We start from the raw sequence: 24,437 nt of genomic DNA, 5'->3' as shown, positions 1-24,437 counted from the left end.
AATTGTCCTGGGCACAGGCATGTCGCCGGACTTTCTGCCATTCGCTTGAAGTTCCTACCAGCAAACACAACAGCAAAGGTCCAGCCTATGGATCAAGAAGTGATCAGCAGTTTGCAAAGGCGCTATCGTCGCTTTCTGCTGCAACGGATGCTGATTTGCATGGAGAGTAATAAGGAGTACACCTGCTAAGTGCTGTCCACCTACTGACGAGTGCCTGGGAGCAAGTGAATGAAGCCACCACTGCCAATGCCTTTCCGGGCTTTGTGGTGCCAAGTGACTCCTCAGAGCAGAATGACTGCGATTCTGTGAGTGAGGACTGCAATGAGGGAAGCATTGTTTCTGCGCTGAGCAGTAAAGGTGTGTCTGTTGACATGAATGTATCCGTCAGCATTGACGGAACTGTGCAAACTTGTTCGGCTGACACTCTGGAGGGGCTGATTTTGTCCTCATACAGTAAAAGCTTGTTAATTCGACTGCCGTTAACTTGGAAAATCGGATAATTCGATCTCCGCGCCTGGTCCCCAGAATTATGTATAGGAGTCTATGGGACAAAACTCTCATTAATTCGGACGGATTTGACCGCACAACGGATGATTCGGACAACTTCGGGCAGCTACCGAGGCTCGAAAACGAAAATAAGACGAACGCGGCGCAATAGCGATACCCAAAAGCAGCGTCGCCATGGACATCAATTAATCAACTTGGCTCGACTTGTGGCTGGATGGGCGCTTTTTCTTGTTTTTTCACGAGTCGACGTTACTGGCGGTGCCATTTTGTTGTTTTGCTGCTGTCGGTGCGCTACGCTGTTGTATTGAAGACTGCTCGCTTTAGTGCGGCTCATTGCTTCTCTGTTGTGTGCTGGTATCACCGCACTCGCCCCCGATGGCAACACCGGCGAAACGGCCGGTGTTTGGAAGAACACGCCTGCGCACGTCATCGCTAACTGTTTTCGACACAGTGGCTTCGTTTTGCCTGAGCCCTGCAATGACACAGTGGCAGAAGTGTCGCCAGACGACAATGCAGATGACTGCCCGGATTTCGGAGGTGTGCTGCCGGATGTGGTGACACTCGCCGATTACATCAGCATTGATGACGGCGTTGCTATAGCCGGCTCTCTAACTGAGGAAGAAATTGTCCGGGACGTACTGCACGGCGAAGATTCGGAGGAGGAAGAAGGGCTACGAGAGGAGCAGCCTCGGCCCCCTCGCACTGTGAAGGAAGCAGCAGTTAGAGGAATTTTGTTGGGGCACTGCAGATGGCATGCGCGCTGCTGAGCAACTGGAAGGACTGAGGAAAATAGTATCCGCGCGGGTTTCTGCGGGAAAGCAGACAAGCATACGTGATTACTTTAAGGGGAGACGCGGGTCTTAAAACGGTCGAAAATGGTCAAAAAGTCGATTTTGGGAAAAACTCATTTTCGGAAGGTTTATCCTTTCGAGCATCTACAGTAAAATTATTAACGCTGAATTCGGTCGGGAAATGCGATAAAATCGGCTTTCAAAACACCACGGCAGCGACGAAATGGCCCCGAAAAGAGAGACTTTGTTCGAACTTCCCGCGGGCGCCGCCGGCGTTGCAGCCGGCCGATCGCCGCCATCTTGGGCTTGTTTTGAAGCTGGTTTCTTTGTGCGCAATTTGAGCTATCTCAAAATGGCGTCGCTCAAGCAGAGCGGGGGTTCGGGCCGGTTTCCCGAAGGCCGTTTTCGGGTCGCTGATTGGCTCGCACGCGGCGCGCGCGCGACGCGCGCCGTTCCGCGCCTCCCATTGGCTGGTGTGACCGTCTACGTCATTTTTTTTTTCTTTCTCTTGCGTTCGCCGCTGTGGCTGTCGCTTCGTGCGCGTCTGTTTTTCGCTTCGTGCGCGTCTGTTTTTGCGCTCGTGTTTCTTTACACGCCGTGTTTCCGCCTTGTGCCGGGAGTTTCTCTTTGCGATCGAGATGCCGGGAGACAGTCGATTGAAACCGAGCACGCAACGAGCTTTTGGAAGCCGGAAGAAACGTCCGTGGAACAAAAAACAGCAGGCAGCGGCCACCAGTGCGTCGCCGGGGCCTGCAGTGCCGGACTCGTTGGATCCGCCGGGTACATCAAGCACGCTGCCCGATGACGACACCGCGGGACCAAGTTGCAGCACGAATCGTAACTCGGATCGTGGTACACTTCGTGTTGATGCTGTGTACTATTCGTCGACCGAGCAGGCGCAGCGTGTTGAGCGATCGGCGCAAGCAAAGTCCGTTCTGTCGGAAAAGTCTGCAACCCAGCGCAAGTTTGATCTTCTTGGCGTCAGTTCGAATTACCAGACAGCTGATGCTGGTACCCAATTCGTGATTGTGGACTTGAAGGTTTTGAACAATTTTTTCGCGCAAGCGAAGTGCGGAACCTGCGGCACAGGAAGTCTGCGTTTGAGCAAGGCAGCAGATAAGGAGTACGGCCTTGCTGTAAAGCTTCTGCTTGTCTGCGAAAACTGCGATTTCGAACAGAAGCAGTTCTCTTCCCCAAGAATAAGCGGAGCTGCCACCATCACTCCCTTCGAAGTCAACATGAGGGCAATGAAGGGCATACAGACAATTGGCAAAGGCGTGACTGCCCTTGCGGACTTCTGTGCTTGTATGAACCTCTCACACCGAGGCCTGCACCACAAGACCTTTCAGGGACACCTGAAAACTTTTGTGGAAGCCTGTGAGAGTACAGCGACCGCAAGTGAAGCTGCAAGTGCGGCAGTCGTCAAGAGTTTGTATGCAGACTTTTTGAATCCTGTCGGGAACATTGATGTGATATTTGATGGTTCCTGGATGACCCGTGGTCGTACCTCTCACATCAGTGTGGGCTGCATTGTTGAGCTGTACACTGGTCTCGTGATTGACCACGTTGTATACTCAAATTTCTGCCTTGGATGTGCCTTGGGGCCACAGCCACAAGATGAAGGGTACAGTGCCTGGCTCGCCACCCACGAGTGCCAACGAAACATAGACTGCAATTCTGGCCGCATGGAAGTGGAGGCAGCACTGACTATGTTTCGGAGGTCGCTGGCCAAGCACGGGCTGCGCTACACGACCGTGCTATCCGATGGAGACAGCCGGACATTTCATGCCTTGTCTGAAGCAGAAGTGTACGGCTTCATTCCAATTGAAAAGAAGGACTGCATCAACCATGTCCACAAGCGAATGGGGACTGCACTCCGGAATCTTGTCGAGAGGAAGAAGGCTCTGGGTGAGTCTCTTGGGGGAAAAGGCAAACTGACTCAGGACAAAATGAAGAAAATCACGAACTACTACGGCTATGCCCTGAGGAGCAACAGGAATGACGTTCCAGCCATGAAGAAGGCAGTGGAAGCTACACTCCTGCACATGACATCCACAGACGATGCCCCAAACCACTCGAAGTGCCCCGAGGGTGCTGACTCTTGGTGCAAGTATAATAGAGCCTTGACTAATGGTGACGTTCCACCTCCGCACAAGAGTGCCCTTCCGGCTTCGGTTAGGGCCGCTCTGGAGCCAGTGTTTGCCAGGCTCAGCGATGAGCACCTGCTGGCACGCTGCAGTGAGGGAAAGACGCAGAATGCGAGTGAGAGCCTACACTCTGTTATCTGGACCCAAACTTCAAAGAACGGGAATGCTTCACTGAAAAGTGTGAAACGAGCTGCTGCTGAGGCGGTTGCTGTTTACAACCAAGGGAGAAGGGCAACCAACGTAGCCATCGCTACAAGTCTAGGCTATGAAGCTGGAGATTGCCATGTTCGCCGAAGCATCGAAAAAGATGCACTACGTTTGCGCAAGGCAAATGAAGCTCAACAGAAGAGCACCAACACAAAAGAGGCTCTTGCAAGGCGGCACAAAACGGGAGCCACTGGAGACTACAGCCCGGGACTCCTTTGAAGACGTTAGCGGCCAACCGCTCGAGCATCGCACCCAACGGTCCTTTTCAGGGCCACCCAACTGTTTGCCTGGTGGAGCTCTAGTCTCCTTGGCTCCGGTCCTCTTTCACCTCAAAAAAAAAAAAAAAAAAAAAAAAAAAAGTAAACCCCTAACTTCTCGAAAGTAACCTCTATAATTACATCACACTTACACATTCGACATTTTTTTTTTAAATGTTTCCTTGGATGGAATAAGACACTTTTTGTTTTGTTTTGTAGGGAAACTGATAGGGAACATCTGAGTAACATCTGTTGTCGAAGATTCTTTCCAATATTTTCTGCACTCGGTGTCAAAACTTCAAATGAGTTTTTCTCAGCTTCATGTTTTTTGGTGACATGACTAGCCTTACGGAACTTTTCATTGGGTTTTTGTGGTGCAATTTTAATAAATCTTATACCGTTGAATTCAGAAAGGTTTGAACTGTGGAGCTATGCTATTTTTATATTGCTAAGTTGAACATATCAAATTTATTGAACAATAGTGTCAGCTAATTATATTTTCGAATTGTGGGGCATCTACATAATTGAATATTTTTATACTGTGATGTACATCAATGATAATATAAATAGCATAGCTCCACATGGCAGGTCTTTGGCTACAACTACATTTTAATCGGAACGAAAAAATATTGAGGGAAACTGTCCTAACGACCCGTAAGAAATTACCAAATTAGGCTTTGGTTATTTCCCTATAACATTAGAACTAATTGAGATAGAGTAAAACTAATTACATTTTTGAAAACAGGAGGAAGAAATACATATACACACCCAATTTCGTTATTATATCTCTAAAAATAAAAATTTTCATTTTAAGACCAGTGTCTCCCCTTAAGTAATAAAGGTATGTTGAGATAAAATCGTGCATGTTTTTTGTTTTTTGTTCTCTCGATAATTCGGACATTCGGTTAATTCGGACATATCTTATGGTCCCTAGAAGTCCGAATGAAGGGGGGACACTGGTCTTAAAACTATTTTCCTTATTTACCAATCAAAATTGATGCAACTTGGTGGGTTTGTGTAGTTTTTTGTGCAGATTCCAAAACTGCAATTATTTATTTTGTGATCCAACTATTTCATGAAATAATTACACCAATTTGTCTAATTCTTACAAGAACAATTACAAAATTACCACTGAAGAACAACTTCAGATGAACACATTGCTGGACAGTAGAAAGAATAAGGAACACAATGTTGCAAGCAGTTTTTTGACCGAGCAATTATTTCTTGTTTTATTGCATAACAAAGTTCAAAGTTCAAAATATAGCATATAATGATCACAAAACAAAGCCATTTTAAAAATTCTGAACAAGAATTAAAAAATCTACTTGAAACATTGTGTGCTCCACATATTTGGCTTCATGCAGAAAAAGAAATTATTACTCTATCTGCAATAGGTGCCGAGATATTAAGGCCGCAAAACTGCAAGTGGTCGACAATGCATCTTTTGAGAAAAGAGCAAAAAAGAAACAGGGGATTATTTAACAGACATTCACTGGTGCAATGCACACATTCACATTTTAAAATGGCTAGAAACCTCCAGGAATGTAGTCTCTTTGCTTTCCAACGTCCAAGTGTCGCCTCTTTCATTTTAATTTGCAGTTGCAGCACATTCAGTTGTCACTTTTTCGACTGCGCGAGTCATGCTAAGCAACTTTTTTTTTTATTACCGTATTTACTCGCGTAATGAACCCACTCGCGTAATGAACCCACCCCCCACTTTTGTCGTCGAAAATTGAATTTTTTTTTTTACGTCGCGTAAATAACGCGCACCCGCCCGCAGGGTCGGTGTTCAGCATGTTCGCGTTATCTCGGCTCAATTGGCCGGCGCTGTCGACTGTCGACGATCATAAAATTGTCTGATCGCGCAGTGATAAAATAAACATCATTTGAAGCCAAATATGCTGAACACCGGCGACGCGAACGCGGGTGACGCGGGCGTCGACTGCACGCTTTCGTTGATCGTTCATTGACCTTGCATGATTCGTTGGTGGATGCGCAAAGGGCTTTACTGGGGCGTCCTCTTTGAAATGGGGTGACGGCAGTTTCCACCACGCTCGGCTATTTTCTTTGTATTTCTCGAACCAATTTGTCAAACTTCTCTAGATTTTTTTTTTACAATGATGATGATGATGCAGGTTGCGAGTGCCATCTATTAAATGCAAAGCAAACCTCTGCTTATAGCGCCATGCATGCGCGGCGGCGGCAGAACGAAGTAAAGACAACGCACTTGGACAGCGTCGGTCGCCATTTCGCCAGTCCTATTTTGTTGCTGTTTAAGTGCTTCGCTACGACCTTTGCATTATTTCGTGCGTGCTGTGCATTTTCTGCGCGTTGTGCGATGGGGCGTTACGCTAGCTACACGGCCGGTTTTAAGCTCAAAGTCGTGGAGCATGCTTTGGAGCATGGCAATCGCGCGGCTGGACGGCATTTTAGTGTAGACCCCCTGCGTGTGCGCTACTGGAGGAATCAACAAGAGGAGCTCAGAGCGACGAAGAAAGATCGCCGGGCCTTTCGCGGGCCGAAGCAGGGCAAGTTTCCTCGCGTCGAGGAAGAAGTTCTGAGCTATGTGAAGAGGCTCCGCAACGAAGGATGTGCCGTATCCCACGAGCTGATACAGAATCACGCGCGGGCCACTGCAAGAAGTCACGGCATTGCCGCGAGTGAATTTAAGGCGACCAGTGGTTGGACGACTCGTTTCATGCGCCGGAACGGGTTGTGCCTCAGAAGGCGTACTACGTTATGCCAGCGGCTGCCGGCAGACTGTGGTGACAAAGTGTGTGATTTCCACCGCTTTGTCATTCGGATCCGTGAGGACAAAAAGTTCCTGCTGTCGCAAATCGGGAACGCGGACCAGACGCCTATAAACTTTGACATGCCAAGAAACAGCACTGTCGATATGAAAGGTGCGAAAAGTGTGCAGGTTAAGACGACGGGCGCCGAGAAGCAGCGGTGCACCGTGATGTTAGCTGTAACAGCGGACGGCAGGAAGCTGCCGCCGTTCGTCGTCTTCAAAAGAAAGACTCTGCCAAAGGGAACTCTTCCTGCCGGTATCCACATTCGCGCCCAGGAGAAAGGGTGGATGTCGGCCGAGCTGGTGTCCGACTGGCTGAAAACAGTCTGGGGACGGCGGCCCGGGGCTCTTCTCCTGCCATCGCTGCTTGTTATGGACAGCTTCCGCGGCCATCTGGAAAAAAATGTCCGCTGCCGAATGAGCGAGTTACGCACGGACCTCGCTATCATCCCAGGTGGCTTGACATCAGTGCTGCAGCCCCTTGATGTTTCCATTAATAAAAAAGTGCGCCGGCTCTATACAGAGTGGATGGCCGCGGGAAACCACGACCTGACTCCCGCAGGTAAGATTAGAAGGCCCACCATCGACATGCTCTGTCGATGGATTCTAGAAGCATGGAGTGTGATTCCCAGCGAGATGGTCGTCCGCAGCTTCAAAAAGACTGGCATCTCCAACAGCCTCGACGGCAGTGAAGACGACGCGCTGTGGGAAGACGACGACGCCGACGAAGTCGCAAGCGATATGAGTTCAAGCGTGGATTCAGATAGCGAGCCCGAGTGAGACAGACCATAAGCAGCCAGCAGCATGAAAATAAAAATGAATTTTTAATTCACATTCATCGCGTACGTGTTTTTACTATAAAGGTAAGGTTGGGATTGCGATTTTCCTATCTTCATTGTGACATGAAATTTCGACCTAAAAAATATCTAAATTTTTTTTCCCCGCGTAATGAACCCTCCCCCCAAATTTATGTCAACTTATCTGGAAAAAAGGTGGGTTCATTACGCGAGTAAATACGGTACGTACGTTGTTTTGCTACGTCCTCGCATCAAGACCGCGGTGAAGAACGTTCATTGCGGAAAAGAAATGTAATTTAGAGCTGTTTGCTGCTTCCCAGTGCTCTGCATTGCACTGGAAGCAAGTGCATTCACTAAGGACTATGAACGAGGTCCGATCGGCGCAAACGCGCAACGAACTCTACGAAGACTACGTGTCCCGAAGTTTACGCATTGGAGAATAAGTTTGACGGCGATTTCTTATCCCCGTTCACATTTTTAAATGCCAATATCGCCGCCGTATGTTTTACGCTTCGCCAATCTCGGCAAACTGTTATCTGACGATCGTGAACTCCGCCTCGCCAAGCGGACTGTCCGCCGCGCTGCCGTCATCATCACGAAAACAATCCGTCTACCGCTTCGTTGCTGGAGTTGGCACGAGTTCAAGTCTTTTTCTGTTTCCAGCTTATCTTTCTGCTCATCTGCGGCCTGCGATATCACTGTCGCGGTGGGTGCGACCGCTGGCAGTAGCAGTCTCCCGTGCTGGGGAACGCGCTAAGCCTACTTCAGGCTCGTACACACGATCGTTCGGCGCACGACTTTCGTCGGCCTAAGCGCGCACAGCCGGGCAGGGCATCACTTGAGATGATTAATCAACTATTTTTTTTACTTTTTTCACGAATTCTTGCCGTGAACGCACCTCGCGGTTCGGAACCAAGCGCGGCCGGCGTCACGTCTCCGCCTTCTCCCCGCGGCTCGGGCGCGCCGAGCAGACGCCGTCAGCCAGCTCCACCCAATGCGGTGACACCTTGTCGTCACGTGCACCCCGAAAGCAAATGGGATTGCAATAGCCACGTTTTCTTTTTTGCTATTATTTATGCGACCAAAGGGCGAATGTAGACAGCAGAGGCGGCAATTTGAAGACGAAAGGCGGCTCTTTCGAATGAGACCAAAATGGCTACGGTGCCGCGCACAAAATGGGAGCTGCGCCTCACGGAAAATGGTTGTTTTGGGGGTCGTTTTCGGCCCAAATTTGGGCGACATCGATTATATAAATTGTCATTGTGACTAAAATACCGACCCTAGAGATGAAAAACTTAGCAGATAGGTAGATAAAGAGCTACTGATTTCGCAAATTACATTTCCTAAAAAGTGATTTTTTCGCGATTTTTTGGTTCGAAAGACCCGTGTCCCCCCTTTAACGAGCTTTTACTGTATAAGAGGTATTTGAACACACTTTGTGTCCTCAAACATCTTTTTCGGAAGCACTCCTGGTTCGCTTCTAAGATGAACAATTTTCATTGTCCCTTGGAGTTCATTTTAAAGGGAGTCTACTTGTACACTAATGCAGCTCCCCCTGCTTACCTTCACATCACACTGCACGGGCGCCAAGTGTTTGGTGCACTTGATGAAGATGGGCCGGGGCCAGTCTGAGGTGACGAAGGTGACACCAGCGGCGTGGGCACACGTCACGTGGAAGGCGGTCGTGCACTTGCCGTATGCGCACTGGATGCACGCACCAGACTCCAGGGGGCAGCCCAGGCGGTCGCGCAGCTTGTGGCAGAAAGTGCAGCGCTGGGCGACAAAAAAAAAAAAAAGGCAACAGATCATGCAGCAGCAACTCTTCACCTTGCTCTCTGAAAGAGACACAAGAACAGAGTGAACAGACCAAAGGTGCCCCACAGATTGCTGCTCCAAGTAAGCACAGGAGAGCAAAATCTTTTGAACTAACTAAATAAAAATTAACTCTTTCGTTACCGCGAGAAAATGGCCGTTTTTCATAGGTCTCAGAAGAAATTTTTTTTTCAGTACAAATAATACTCCAGCACACGTTGCAGCATAGTAAATTGCTCATAATGGAATGCTCTTTCCAAAAACTTAAGTTACAAAGCAAACAATTTATTAGGGACCACACAAAAATTTGGAAAAGTGCCATTTTTGTGGAGAGTTGGTAAAAACAAGAAAGAAAATGCACAATATCTACATATGCATTCTTAACAAATAAAATTTAGAATATACATTTTGAAGATCAATGACTCAGGAACACTGCCTAAAAAATATTTTCTGTACAACGCAGTTCTTCTGCTACATAAAAAAAAAAACTAGAGACAGGTTCATCGCTCGTGCCATGCGGTGAAGCAGTTCCTCGTTTTCGTGAGGCATAGGTGCGCTCCGCAGCTTTCGCAGAAAACGTTCGTCTTTTGCTCTATTTTTCGTTCCTGGTAGCACATCCTGCAGTTCCGCCTTTTTGGCATCTTTTGCGGATGGTGAGGCACTTCTTTTGGGACAGGATCTAGTTGGGCAACGTCTTGATCCCCAAGCTCGAGCAGCTGTTGTGTGAGCTCCATCCGAAAAGAAAGTTGGTCGAAGTGGGCGCTCCTTTGAAATTCCGGTGTCGAGAGGTGTTGCTGGCGGTGCTCTTGAAAAATAATGAAGCTATTCACAACAGCGATGTCAATACAATGAAAGAAGAGTGTTTTCCACCACCTCACGCACTTCATCAAAACGTTGTAAGATGCAATCAGCTGATCCGACTTATCAACGCCAAGCATCCCAGAATTATAGTCGTCAATCAGTAGCGGCTTCTCGATTGGGATGGTAGTCCACACGCCTCCTCTTTTCTCTTTTCTTGTGGCTGTTACATGCCTGTTGGCAGTGTGCGCTGTGGACATCATGTGGACAACCTTCCTATCCTTCCATTGCAAATAGAGGATGTTGTTCCGTCGGAGCCACCGAACATCACCTCTCTTTGCCTTCTTCTCCCACGACAGCTCCTTCAGTTCAGATGGGAAGCACCGACGATCTTTACGTGTCGTGCCACAAGCAAGGGTTTTGTGATCTAGCAGGTGAGCAAAGAGAGACGCAGATGTGTAAAAGTTATCCATGTAGATAACGTATCCTTGATTGAGGTAGTTATTACACAGTTGCGTCACCACATCAAATGCTAGTCCACTTGCACTAGCTCTTTCCCGTTTGCCTGCGTACACATAAAATTGAACGGAATAGCCAGTCTGCGAATCTGCAAGCACCCACAATTTGTATCCCCACTTTACAATTTTGTCCCGCATGTATTGCCGAATACCCGATCTTCCTTTCGATTTTACCATTCTTTCGTCAACTGAGAGGTTCCGCGCAGGCTGAAAAAGTTGTCCTGAAGTTGTATTCACGTGTTGCAGAAGCCACAATATGCGATGCAGTTTGCCGTGCGAAGCTATAGAAGTCTCCTCTGGATCAGAGACACTTAGAAAGCGCAGAAGTGCGGAAAACCGTCTCCTTGGCATAACGTTCCGCGGAAGAAGCCCTGAAAAAAGCCCACCGGTATTCCAGTAAAGGTGGATGCGTGGCACGTTCACAATGCCCATATAAATGAGCAGTCCAATGAACTTCAGTAGTTCATCGGGGGTCACTTCTTTCCATGACCCATCTCTTTCAGCATAGCTTGGAAGCTCCAAAATATGCATCCAAGCATATTTGTTTGTATTTTTGCAGATAGTATGTATCACTTCTGCGGTGAAGAATAACAGGAAAAAATCGCACGCTGTTGTGAAACGTCTCGCGCTGCTCCGAAGTGCTGGGCCGATGTGTGCTCCGGGCGGCCTTGTTGGCGTGAACTGAAGCTTCTTCACAGCCGGTGGCAGCACATCCTGGCCTAGCGACATACGGACCCTGCAGATAACAAGAATAGCTAGTGCTCAAAGATCGGCAGATAAGCGCACACGACGCCGGTGACTGCTCAAGACCGTAAAAATAACTCACCGGGGAGCAGCTGCGGATGTCCCGGGCTGACTTGAAACAGCGTCGCTGTCAGAGCTTGAAGCAGAGGTACTGTCATCTTCAGACTCGAAGCTCGAATCCTCGTCACTAAAATCAGGTGCGGGTGTAGGAAACTTTCGAGCAGAACGCTTTCCATGCGGCACAGTCGCGCGGGACGACGACGCCATGGCAGCGACCGGAGCGAGCGGCGTCGCAGCGATGTGGTAACGCCGCATAAATCCCTCTAGTGGATGCAACAAGAGAACCGAAACCGAAACTGCTCCAAACTGGCTGCAAAGGCCAGGTGTACATGCTGAACATGCAACGGACCGTCAGGAATGCGTTTTCGTGGAATAAAACCACCTGGACTCCAAGTCAAAGCTCACTAGTGAACAGCTGGCGTCATTTTCCGGTGATTATCACCACTCAACACTGTCAGATAACAAAGCCGACAATATGATTCAATATTTCACTTGCTGGGAGTCTTTTGATGACAAAAATTTGATGTTAATGATGCATTACCACGCGTGGCAGGTCTTTTCTCAAGTGCGGCCGCCACGCCCCCTTTCAGAACAAAACACGCATCATCGGTTCTCAAAAAGGTGCATCAAAAATCAGAACGTCGCCAGAGCGGGAAAATTTAAACTGGTTCTACAAGTGCAGTGCCTAGACTGACCACTGGATGGCGCTAGGTGACCGTGAAACGTTTCCAACCTGTCGAAATCGGCGATTTAAAGCATCGATCACCGGTGATCGATTTAAGGGGAGATGCTACTCGAAAACATTTTTTTCTTAATATTGATGCTAGGTGAATGAAAATTGCACCACTTATAGAGATTGATCTCCTCTTTCTAAATATGCTTTTAGTTTTAAAATAGCTTAAGGTTTTCATATTCTAAATGCCATGCATAAGTGAAAAACAATGCATGTTTGTGCAGCTGCTGTACACAGCAGCAAGCATGGTAGGGCAGAGCCAACTAGTTCTTCTTGTCCCCAACACTCCACTGAGTGCAAATAAGCAACATAGCAACATTCCCTTGGCATGCAATGTTTTGAGACAATTTTATATCTGGTGCCTTGTTTTTAGTGGCTAGCACCAGATAATTTTTTTAATTTGCGTGCCCAAAAATACTGCTGATTGCATTTAAACCTAGATACTTGCATTCTACACATCCTAAAGATTATGCATGCCAAATTTGGTGTTGATTGAACTAAAATAACGACATAAAATATTGTGCACAAAACTCATATTCGGCCCAAAATACGAATTCGAGAAAAATGCGATTTAAAGATACAAAAGCTGTTTATTGCTGTTGTAGCAGCACTATCTGCATGAAAATTGCACACAATGCAGGCCAGGGTATTATGATACAGTGCACAGTTTTAGAATTCACCAGCATCATACGTTGCTCCAACAGTGACATTGTGAGCAGCACTCTCAAGGCGTGCCTTCTTGGCTATTTAGTGATGCTGAGACCTTGCTTCTGTCAGCCACTGCTTTGTAACCACAAGGTGCACATTTTTTGTTATGGCATTAAACTCCTTATGGTGCACTTGTTTCGGCAAACCAAGAACCACACAAAATCGGGAAAGTTGATTGTATCCAGCACCAATAACGAGCGCCGCAACCCCTGCATTGACGTTCACGGCAAAAATCTCCCTCGGGCTGGCGAAGGGCGTTGTCCACCGGAGCTGCACACCGCGCACGACTACGACAAAACGGACGTGGCACACGCTACACTGCTGCAACGCAGCTCTAGAAACGACGAGAGTCCTTTTCACTTCTTGGCCAACTCGCGAACGGAAAGTTAGCACCGTCCGCGCTCCCGACATGCTGCTCGCTCGCCAGTGCGTTCGCGGCACCGATCTCGCCGATAAAGGCACTCGCCGTACTAGGTCTCCTCAACGCTCGAAGATCCTTATCTTCTTATCCAATGCACTGACGAAATCGTCTAAGCTGTCACTGAAACTTCAGTGCCCAGCCGGCTTCGAGCTGTCAAAAGTGTCGCCTCCGCCGAGGTTAGGCCTAGCTTCCGCGGACGTCTCCACTGCACGCCGTTTCACTTTGCCGGTGACTTCCCTTGAACGCGTGGTTTGATCGGTACTTTTGACACCGAAAGTCACGTTTCTTCTCGGATTCTATCGCAGCGACGAGCACGAAGATGCGTGAAATTTTGAAAACACGCCGAGAGAAAACTAGCGGGCAAGCGTGACAGCGAGCTACGCGTCGCATGAAGAGCAGACGAGCAATGGCCGCTTCCCACACTGACAGCCAATGGCGTGGTCGAAATCGCACCACGTGATTTAAATGGCCAGTGAAAATGCTAGGTTTGGGCGGCGAAACTTTTTTTTTTTATTACTTGCTGGGGGTTTGTGAAGCGGCAAAGCCAGCTTTAGGGAGAAAAAGCGTAGGCCTGCCGCCTTGCAAAATTTCAGTGGCGTGCGACGCCGCGATTTGACGCGTCACGCGCTTGAACATGGGTCGTATCTGCCCCTTCTTTAGCCACCTTGCGTGCTTTAACATACTTTTTAAATGATTTCGCGACTGTTTTCGGCTCTGATTTTTTTATATATTAAAGAGGAAGGACCAGTGTTGCTGAAACAGTCAAAATCACAAAAGTGACTTTTTTACTGAAAATCGCCGTTTTTCGACCCGCGTCTCCCCTTAAGGGGAGACACTGGTCTTAAAATGAAAATTTTTATTTTTAGAGATATAATAACGAAATTGGGTGTGTATATGTATTTCTTCCTCCTGTTTTCAAAAATGTAATTAGTTTTACTCTATCTCAATTAGTTCTAATGTTATTGGGAAATAACCAAAGCCTAATTTGGTAATTTCTTACGGGTCGTTAGGACAGTTTCCCTCAATATTTTTTCGTTCCGATTAAAATGTAGTTGTAGCCAAAGACCTGCCATGTGGAGCTATGCTATTTATATTATCATTGATGTACATCACAGTATAAAAATATTCAATTATGTAGATGCCCCACAATTCGAAAATATAATTAGCTGACATTATTGTTCAATAAATTTGATATGTTCAACTTAGCAATATAAAAATAGCATAGCTCCACAGTTCAAACCTTTCTGAATTCAACGGTATAAGATTTATTAAAATTGCACCACAAAAACCCAATGAAAAGTTCCGTAAGGCTAGTCATGTCACCAAAAAACATGAAGCTGAGAAAAACTCATTTGAAGTTTTGACACTGAGTGCAGAAAATAGTGGGAAGAATCTTCGACAACGGATGTTACTCAGATGTTCCCTATCAGTTTCCCTACAAAACAAAACAAAAAGTGTCTTATTCCATCCAAGGAAACATTTAAAAAAAAAATGTCGAATGTGTAAGTGTGATGAAATTATAGAGGTTACTTTCGAGAAATTAGGGGTTGACTTTTTTTTTTTTTTTTTTTTTTTTGAGGTGAAAGTGAGGACCGGGGCCAATGAGACGAGAGCTCCACCAGGCAAACAGTTGGGGAAGAGAACTGCTTCGCTTATTCTTGGGGAAGAGAACTGCTTCTGTTCGAAATCGCAGTTTTCGCAGACAAGCAGAAGCTTTACAGCAAGGCCGTACTCCTTATCTGTTGCCTTGCTCAAACGCAGACTTCCTGCCTCGCAGGTTCCGCACTTCGCTTGCGCGAAAAAATTGTTCAAAACCTTCAAGTCCACAATCACGAACTGAGTACCGGCATTAGCTGTCTGGTAATCCGCACTGACGCGCCAAGAAGGTCAAACTTGCGCTGGGTTGCCGACTTTTCCGACAGAACGGACTTTGCTCGCGCCGATCGCTCAACACGCTGCGCCTGCTCGGTCGACGAATAGTACACAGCATCAACACGAAGTGTACCACGATCCGAGATACGATTCGTGCTGCAACTTGGTCCCGCGGTGTCGTCATCGGGCAGCGTGCTTGATGTACCCGGTGGATCCAACGAGTCCGGCACTGCAGGCCCCGGCGACGCATTGGTGGCCGCTGCCTGCTGTTTTTTGTTCCACGGACGTTTCTTCCGGCTTCCAAAAGCTCGTTGCGTGCTCGGTTTCAATCGACTGTCTCCCGGCATCTCGATCGCAAAGAGAAACTCTCGGCACAAGGCGGAAACACGGCGTGTAGAGAAACACGAGCGCAAAAACAGACGCGCACGAAGCGACAGCCACAGCGGCGAACGCAAGAGAAAGAAAAAAAAATGACGTAGACGGTCACACCAGCCAATGGGAGGCCCAGAACGGCGCGCGCGGGAAGCGCGCCGCGTGCGAGCCAATCAGCGACCCGAAAACGGCCTTCGGGAAACCGGCCCGAACCGCCGCTCGGCTTGAGCGACGCCATTTTGAGATAGCTCAAATTGCGCACAAAGAAACCAGCTTCAAAACAAGCCCAAGATGGCGGCGATCGGCCGGCTGCAACGCCGGCGGCGCGCGCGGGAAGTTCGAACAAAGTCTCTCTTTTCGGGGCCATTTCGTCGCTGCCGTAGTGTTTTGAAAGCCGATTTTATCGCATTTCCCGACCGAATTCAGCGTTAATAATTTTACAGTAGATGCTCGAAAGGACAAACCTTCCGAAAATGAGTTTTTCCCAAAATCGACTTTTTGACCATTTTCGACCGTTTTAAGACCCGCGTCTCCCCTTAAATAGGCGTGGTAACGAAAGAGTTAACTGTACTCAATTCTCTCCATTCTCCTCCCCTTATCAACCTTTTCACCACAGATAGGCTAGCCAACTAGGCACTGTCTCCCTCTAATGCAGCGTAAGGGCAGGGTCCGTATTCTGAGTCAGCATGTGGAAAACCAGTTTCCTCCCCCTTCGCCGCAACCGACCACCACCACCCCAACGAGCTTCATGGCAGCGCCGGCTGGGAGAGGAGGTAAATACCTCCCCTTGGGGGAAGGAGACCAGCAATGGGTGCGCCACCAAGACGTCTACGTGGGTTCCCGCGAGAAGACGAGTGAGAGTTTCTGGATCCAGCCAGCAACGAAAGCGGTTGTCTCCCGCCGCCTCTCCCGGCAAATGCCGGGGGATAGCGGGCACGGAGTATGCTGCGCACACGGGAGGACCCGTTGTGCACGACCGCCCATCTTCTGGTTCCCTACGGCGAAGCGACCGGTAAATACCGCACACTCTCGCCGCCTCCCGCAGCAAACGACGTGGTATGGCTTCGTCCGAAGAATGCGGCGCGCACAGGAGATCCCGGCCGCCATATTATCGCACCCCCATTACCCAGCCGGTGAGTCAAAAGTCCTTCTTACGTAGCCTTGCCCTTCCAAGGAAAACCTTGTTGATGTATAGCTAGCCGGCATGCTCTGTATTATTTGCAAGTGCAATAAATAGCATTCGAGTATTAACTATGTGTCGTGCCCGTCCTTTGTCCCCTTTGTTCCCTCCGCAGGTCGCTAGCGAGAACGCAGCACCTGCGGAGTAGGAGCGGGGCGGAAGACCGCCCCCCTCTAACCCCCACAAGCATCATTATCGAAAGTGTCACTACGAGATACCAATTGGCGAAAAAATCGCAACCGGATGTCACTACCACTTCTGGTTCTGGCGTTTCCACCAAGATAGCGACACTTTCGATAATGACACAAACATGGAACACGGGGCAGGAGATGTGGTTGGTGTACATTGTTTGTGCATGAAAAAACAAACAAACAAACAGGCCGAAGACTGGAAGGAGGGTAGCATCAGCACTAATGAGTGGACCAGGAGTAGGAGGTTCTACTCACCAGGCGGGCCCTCTGGGGTGTCACCCGGAGCACGTCGATAGGTGACCGGGTGCGGGGGTCCACCAGGTGCACCTCGGGCACCAGGAGGGCGCACAGCAGGTGAACCCAGCGGCCGTGCGTCGTCTGTTTCAGGGCACCGCCTCGGATGGAGCACAGGCAGCACTCCTGGGGAGGAGGAGAGCAGGGCACCAGTGCATCAGTCCGGGGCAGATTCCAACAGCGAAGTACTATCGGCTCACTAGTGTCATGCGGGTAACACACACTTCAAGCTGCTAGTTGGATATAACTTGCAGCAAGTAGCCCTCAAAACCCAAGGCCAGAGGTGTGAGCCTAGTCACGAAGTTACAGTCAATTGCATTTCAGCTGCCGCAGCCATCATAGCAAGTTGGACGCCAGGGTCAGACCAAACTTGTTAAAAAGTCCGCTTCCCGATTTGTGTGCATCGAGGTCGTCGCCCGAGCTCACCCGACCGCCTGACCCCTGCTACACAAGAGTGTGCGACAAGGTGGGAGGCCTGAAGGGGAGCTCCAGGACAGACGGGCCCCTACAATTCGGCCTTTTTGGTCATCATGCCCCAGCTCTCTCTTCCTGCAGTCAGTATTGCTTGGGGGCTTTCACGAATGGGGGAGTTTATTTTTTCTGCCCATTCTATCTTGATCATTTTCATGAGAGCCTACGTTCGTAGCCTTCTACACATGGCCAGAGCTGTACCAGAGGCTGGCTTCGGATGACCCTCGACACGCTTTTCCACCAGTCGGATGCTGATTGACATTTTCTGGTTTGATGCGAATTAGAAGCGAATATTTTGATACTTCTGGTGCATAAATGAGATTGAATGGGAGAATAGGTGTTTTAAAAAATATGCGCTTTTCTAACAGACAAAGCCACTACATGAGATATTCACCGAGTCTGAGACTTTGTCACACTTATTGAATGCAAATTAAAGCACACAGCATTACAACTTTGTTGCCTTTCTGAGAGAGAGAGAGAGAGAGAGAGAGAGAGAGAGAGAGAGAGAGAGAGAGAGAGAGAGAGAGAGAGAGAGAGAGAGAGAGAGGGGGGGGGGGGGAAGGGGGGACACTTTAAAAATAGGGGAATCAACCTACACTCAGGCCTTGACCATTTGCGAGCTTTAGAGTTATTCAGCCTAGCCTCAGGCACTACGGCAGTTAGGAGAAAGCACTGGCAGGGTGGCAGGGAGCAAGAGTTTGTACAGCAGGGGTATACTTGCAGTGTCTCTTTGTTTGCTCCAAGCTTAGCAGAGACGCAGTACCTTTGCTTGTCATGTGCAAGAGTTTGTAACAACTGCTGCTCTTTTAAGTGCACTTAACTGTATTTGCACAAGCCTATGCCCCACAGAACACCCCGTCCACAAATTGTTAACAAAAAAAAAAAGGGGGGGGGAGGGGGTCAGCACTCACTCACCACACTCGTGGGCTGCACGGCGCATCGGTCACACTTCCAACTTTCCTTGCAGACAGGCACGGTGACACCATAGCAATCTGCGGGAGTAGAAGAACACAACAGAAATGAGGCACACTAACGAGGAAGGCACCAGAAACAACCAACTCTCAATGGTTCAGATCCAAAAGGGACAGAAAAATTGTTCAAATTATGCTGGGTTCAATCCATGCGAGGTTCAAGTTAATGGGAAGCCTTTGCAATTACATAGTGCTGATCCACTTTAAATAAACTACAAGTCTCAATCGAGCGGCGAAGTCGAATCAACAGGAATCTAGAGCATATCTGACGGCAAAGCTAGAATGCATGCAGGTCTTCGTATCTGGATATAAATACTGAAGCTAATTAAAAATGAAGTGCAATGTATGGAATTCACTAAACAAGCTACATCTTCACACCTCAGTAAACTAGAATTCCTAAACTTACTACAACCAGGCATTTCGACACTCCAAGGAAGGTTTAACGCCCAAGTTTTTATTATGGCACAAACTAGCCACCAGAAAAATAAAAATAACTAACCTACAATAAATACACTAATCTGTCAGCCTCGCCAATGCTCGTCAGCAATCTGTGTGCAGATCAGTTCCAGAGGTTAACAAACAGTGGACTTTACTTTAGTAGCCGTGAGCTGACTACTCAACACAAATTTAATGTAAACCATCATTGCTGCTGAATTCTTTTTTTTACCTGCTGTCAATAAATGTTCCAGTACACTTTCTTTCTTTCCCCCTTTATCCTGGAATCACTCCTCCATGGGCTTCAAGATAGGACTAGTATAAGCATGGCAAACTGAACAATAAATACGGCCAACCTTACAAAATGCACATTGCCGTCCCGTTTCTGGCCGGTACTGATCCGACTCCAACGCGAGGGAGAGACGACTGTATGCATGCGAGGGATCACTCACGGGCATGGACGCAGACAGAGCATGAGGAACAGACAAGCAGCTCGCTGGAGGTGACATCCGCATCGGGGATCTCCGGCATGTTCACTTCCGCACTCCGCACGACATCTAGGCCCCCGTTGACGAAGCACAGGGCGGGCATCCAGACAGTACTCGTCTCAGGCACGACGGGCTGCTCTCGGGGCATCTCCTCTCGCGAATACTGCGCGAGGCACAACGCACAGTTCCCTCGATGTTACGGCCAGCTTTGACACCACGGGAAGAATTAAAGTTAAAATTGTGAAAACTTCAGAGACCATACACCTTCATGCTCCAATTATAAGTCATTTAATTTCATTAAAGCAATTCCTTGAACCGTTCTGTTCAGAGTGATCAAAACATTTTGCTGCAGAAAACTCGCTGCAATGCGCACCACTGCCTTCTCTTGGACATCAAGGAATGCAAGAAGGGTGAAACTACTGTCCCACCAAATACAGCGGTTAGGCTACAATGTGTTAAATTTTTACTTCAGAAACGGGAAAAATGCATTCCAGTCTCCGAGACAGCAGCTGCAATACCATGTGGCTCAGTCCCTGTGATATAGCTCCGAGGTTTACATTACAATGGAAGAAGACAGCTGATTCGACGGCAGCGTGAGGAGCGGCCAGTAGTGTAACCTTCAAAGCATGGAGCAGCTGTCAGGGGCCAGCACTGACCGTGAAGGCCTTTTTTGCCACTCATTTTACTGGTCCTTCTATGGGCACACCTGGCTTTTTTCTGGTTAGCGCAACATCTGTTCACTGCACTGCCCCATTCCACACTACAGTCAGACTCAAGGAGCAAATGTAGGCTAAGGAGGACCATGCATTAATAACGGTATTATTGTAGTCACCCAAGTGAGTACCACGTTACATGCATTCAGCCCTGAATAAGCACGCAGAGATGCAAACATATACAAGCTGCACTCTTGTTTTAGCTCTCGTGCCTCGCGTTACGGCACGAACTGCGAGGGTGTAAAAAATCAATTTTCGAACTTATATTCAATGTTATGCCCAAACCAAGCTCCGTAGATGCAATGTCCCAATTCTGCTGCGGGAAATGCACATTATAAGCAGGCAGATGACCTCGTTTGCAGAAGCTGGCATCTATCTACAGTTAAAACTCCTAGATACAACTAATGTTTTTATGCACAAAACAATGCTTTTTTTGTTTTTTGTCTCCAGTCGATGCCCTACAGGCAATGCATTTTCAAGCGGCTGATACGATCGTAACTTCACAAGGATTTGGATAATACGATCGCAAAAATGTAAAAAACTCCTTCGGAAAGTTTTGAAGTGGCATCGCATAGACACATACCTGCACATTGTCTCTGCGAGAACATACGCACTGCGTGCCACAGCGGCACACTACAGGCGCGGCCAGTCTTCCACCCACCTGCTGTGGGCGGAAGAGTAGGCAGAGGGCGCAGTGCGGCTCGAGGGTGGAGGAGTACCGGTTGAGCTGACGCTCGGCGTACAGGCTGGCGGGCCGGAAGCTCCACAAGTCCATGTACGCGGCCGCCCAGCTGCCGGGCTCCCTCGCCCCGAGGCCCGCACCACCACCACCACCGCCACTGTTGGCCAACGTGGCATGGTCGCCGTTACTGCCACTGCCCTTGGGTGTGGACGCGTCCGCTCCCGATGACCAGCCTGTTAGGACCCCATTCCGTGGTGAGCAACACGGTTGAAAGGTGCAAGGTGCAACACGTAATGATAAATATTTACGGATCGATTCCACGCGCTTCCTTTAAAAATCAGGCATTACTGTACGAAGAAGGGTTACACAGCAGTAAAAAAGTTCACTGTGAATCACATGAATACTCCTGTGGCAAGCATTCCGAAACAATTTCTATAATCTTGACTCTAGTCAATCAGCAAAGCTCTTGTGACTATATTATATTAGCAAAGCATGCCACGACATAGCCCCTGCTTCACCTGGCTGGTCAGAAAACTATAAGTCGTCTGATAACCCAGTCACATGTGACATCTGGAAAATATGGTCCTCATGGTGGCTTTTGCATATGCAGTGAGACATTTTTGCCTGTCATCATAAATATTTAAAAAAAAAAAAAGAAATGTTTTGGCGGTTTCCAATACAACAGCTCAGGCTGCAGTACATTTATAGTTGCAGGTACGAGCTCCAATTGCTTTGCCATTTCCTTCTGTTAATTATCCAAGCCTGCAAGCTTATATACAGCCTAACCCCATTATAACAGGCATGGATGTAACGAACGATCGGGTACAAGAGACACCATTCACGCAAATTGTTGGCCACCCTCTTTTTTAACAGTCCTTGCATGCAGAAGACAATTGGCTATAAAGGACAAATTAGCCTTAAAGTTTGGTACCCAGTCTTGCTTGTAACGGGCATTCGAACATTAGATGCGGCAACATCTATCGCCAGGTTCAGTAGCAGCTACAGTGAAAACAAAAGAGGAGAGGCACATCTGTGCCGTTATTATTCATTATAGCTTCAGCCAACAAAGAGCAGGTCCATCAGCTGTGAAGTGACTAAAAGAAGCCCCCGCAGTGAGAATACAACATAGAGAAGCTCTTCAGGCTTGCCACGAAGAGCACAAGTGCGACTGCATATGCGAGCAAATATTTAAGCGAGCATATTGGGAGTGAACATTGGGTTCTCCAATTAGTGAAGCTTCCTATCACGAACTACCGTAAGTGTTGTGACCACTAGTCTGAAGAATATAGCGAACATTGTCTATTATGTTGCATTTTAGTACGAGCGTCACATCTTATAAATGCAAAGAAAGTACTGAGCTGGTGCCACTGACATAAAAATGTCACTGTGGCTAGAAAGCAACAGTTTCTTTCAACTCCACTCGGAAACGCCTCATTTGCTTTTCATTTATTTTTCGTCCGAATAGCAACATTCACAGACTTGTTACTCACAGCCGCTGCTACCCTTTATCAAAGAAGCATAAATTTCTCAGGGATATTTCTGCTGGTGATGTTTTATAGTTTTGGCTGCTTCTAGCACCTTGGTGATAAGCTGGTTACTTTTACGATTTCATGACACTTTTTTGACTTGAATTCTTGTAGTGTTAACACACACATAACTTAATATCGAATCGCTAGTTGCGGTGCCGCGTCAAATTGCGACCGCACTTTGCAATCGCTGAAAACATAGTTTGCCAACATATACAGCTCTGGCACGTCGGCCATAAGGCTCTCTCTTGGCCTGATTTTCAAGCTAGGAGAGGCTGTGTTGAAGAGCATCATCGCAGCCATGAAGCAGACCAAGATTTACAACTATTCCAGCAGTAAATAAATTTAAGAAAGTTGAGAGGTGTGGTCAGTGTGGTAGTCCACCAAGCAAATGCAATATGTAAATGAAAGCTATAATAATGCTTATGTGACATGATGTATCTTTCTTTTTTGCATATTTTAGCCTTAAGATGCCTGCGCCAAAATAAGGTCTGGTTCGAAAATGTAAACGTGGTACCCTGCTTATAAAAGATCTTTCATATAAGAGAAAAACTGCTCCCCAGTGCATGTCCCCTTATAAAGGGGTTCAACTGTATTAGACAACGTCAAAGAAAAATTACGAGGGACTTAGCGACTAAAGTAGTGAAAGGCGAAAGCCTGAGGTCCCTTCTTGTCTAGCGTTCCTGCCATCTGCAATCCCACATTTGAACGGGCGCCAAGGAACGCCATGCGACAGCAGTCGCAAAATTCGGTGGCAGGCTACCCCCTGCCGCAAGCGGCGTTGACCTACCAGTCCCAACACCGTAGGGCCAGCAACAGCCACCTTTCACAGAGCGCACATTCAAGTGTGGCATTGCAGATGGTAGGGACGCATCTCGCTTCGGCCAATCAGAATGCCGCAAAAGCGGGACACACTTTGTCCACAACAGCATGTCCACAACTTGGATTCCACATTAATAAATCATGTTTTCTACCCCGTTTGTTTGATGTTTCCATGAAAGAGGCTCCACCATAAATAATAAACAGCACGTTGGCTACTGGCAGCAGAACTATGCTGCATGCAGATGAGGTCCGAAAAATCGAGCAATTATTCGCAACGCACACGAAACTACAGTTGCTCTTATACATTGTTCCTAGCCCATCCAAATAGCCAAAAATCCCCGTTTTTTAATTGGTGACCGTGCCACTCCCCCTAGTGTCTCCTTGCACTCTCGTCAACTTGCACTATATTTTGCTCAAGTGTAGAATGGTTTTATACCCCCTACCGTATGCGATCGTGTTACCAGCCTTAACTGCGCTAATCTTCAGTAACTACACAAGTGCACACTTTGGTGGTGGCAGTGAGTGACATCAAACGTACGCTGGTTACTGAAGCCTCAGCCAAATGCCAAGTAAGATGGAAAAAAAGGGGAAGAAGACCTCCCCCCTTACGGAGGCCCCCTGGCAATTGGCTCACCCTCGTCACTGCTGTCCTCCCCCTGGCCCCCGATGTTGGCCGGGTGCGACGCTTTGGTCTTCTTGGGTGCCGGGTGTAAGGGCTGGCGTCGGACGGCCGTGCCGAAGCAGATCTTGTGTGGCACGCCGGGGGTGGTCATAACCTCCTCCTCGCCCGCTACTACCGAGTACTCGTGGGCCACCTGAACAAGTGCACGGGTGGTACGCCACTGTAAGGTCAACTTCACCGCAATCATGTGATTTCCACAACCAGACAGTCAGCCAAAACAAAGGAAAGTCACTATCGAGTTGTAAGTGCTAACGTGAGGACAGCAGGGTCAGATCCAACTTGTTAAAAAAGTCCGCTTCCCGATTTGTGCGCATCGAGGTCGCCGCCCGAGCTCACCCAACTGCCTGGCCCCTGCTACGCAAGAGTGTGCAACAAGGGGGGAGGCCTGAAGGGGAGCTCCAGGACACACGGGCCCCTACAATTCGGCCTTTTTGGTCATCATACCCC

At 48.2% G+C, this 24,437-nt stretch overlaps 2 protein-coding genes across 10 annotated transcripts in view; one reads left to right on the top strand and one right to left on the bottom strand.

The window, feature by feature from the left end:
- Positions 1-24,437, bottom strand: part of LOC146181356 (lysine-specific demethylase 4A-like) — an 81,995-nt gene that overhangs the window by 24,698 nt on the left and 32,860 nt on the right. For 7 of the 9 annotated variants that reach the window (XM_084576397.1, XM_084576403.1, XM_084576402.1 and 4 more), the window contains 6 exons: positions 23,943-24,123; positions 20,862-21,193; positions 19,530-19,728; positions 18,587-18,663; positions 17,162-17,326; positions 9,061-9,270 (listed from right to left, as the gene is read on the bottom strand). In XM_084576397.1, coding sequence (XP_084432523.1) covers positions 9,061-9,270; positions 17,162-17,326; positions 18,587-18,663; positions 19,530-19,728; positions 20,862-21,193; positions 23,943-24,123 — 1,164 coding nt within the window. The remainder of the gene's footprint in view (positions 1-9,060; positions 9,271-17,161; positions 17,327-18,586; positions 18,664-19,529; positions 19,729-20,861; positions 21,194-23,942; positions 24,124-24,437) is intronic. The other 2 variants (XM_084576401.1, XM_084576405.1) reach the window with 1 other exon arrangement.
- Positions 1,689-4,018, top strand: LOC146181357 (uncharacterized). The gene has a single exon (XM_084576406.1). It carries the CDS (start codon positions 1,937-1,939, stop codon positions 3,869-3,871), a length of 1,935 nt encoding a protein of 644 aa, XP_084432532.1. The 5' UTR covers positions 1,689-1,936; the 3' UTR covers positions 3,872-4,018.

Source organism: Amblyomma maculatum, chromosome 8 (assembly GCF_055883805.1).
Source record: "Amblyomma maculatum isolate TAMU_Amacu chromosome 8, ASM5588380v1, whole genome shotgun sequence".
Taxonomy (NCBI): Eukaryota; Metazoa; Arthropoda; class Arachnida; order Ixodida; family Ixodidae; genus Amblyomma; species Amblyomma maculatum.
Note: the sequence above shows the minus strand (reverse complement) of the source record. Positions and strands in the feature narration are given on the sequence as shown.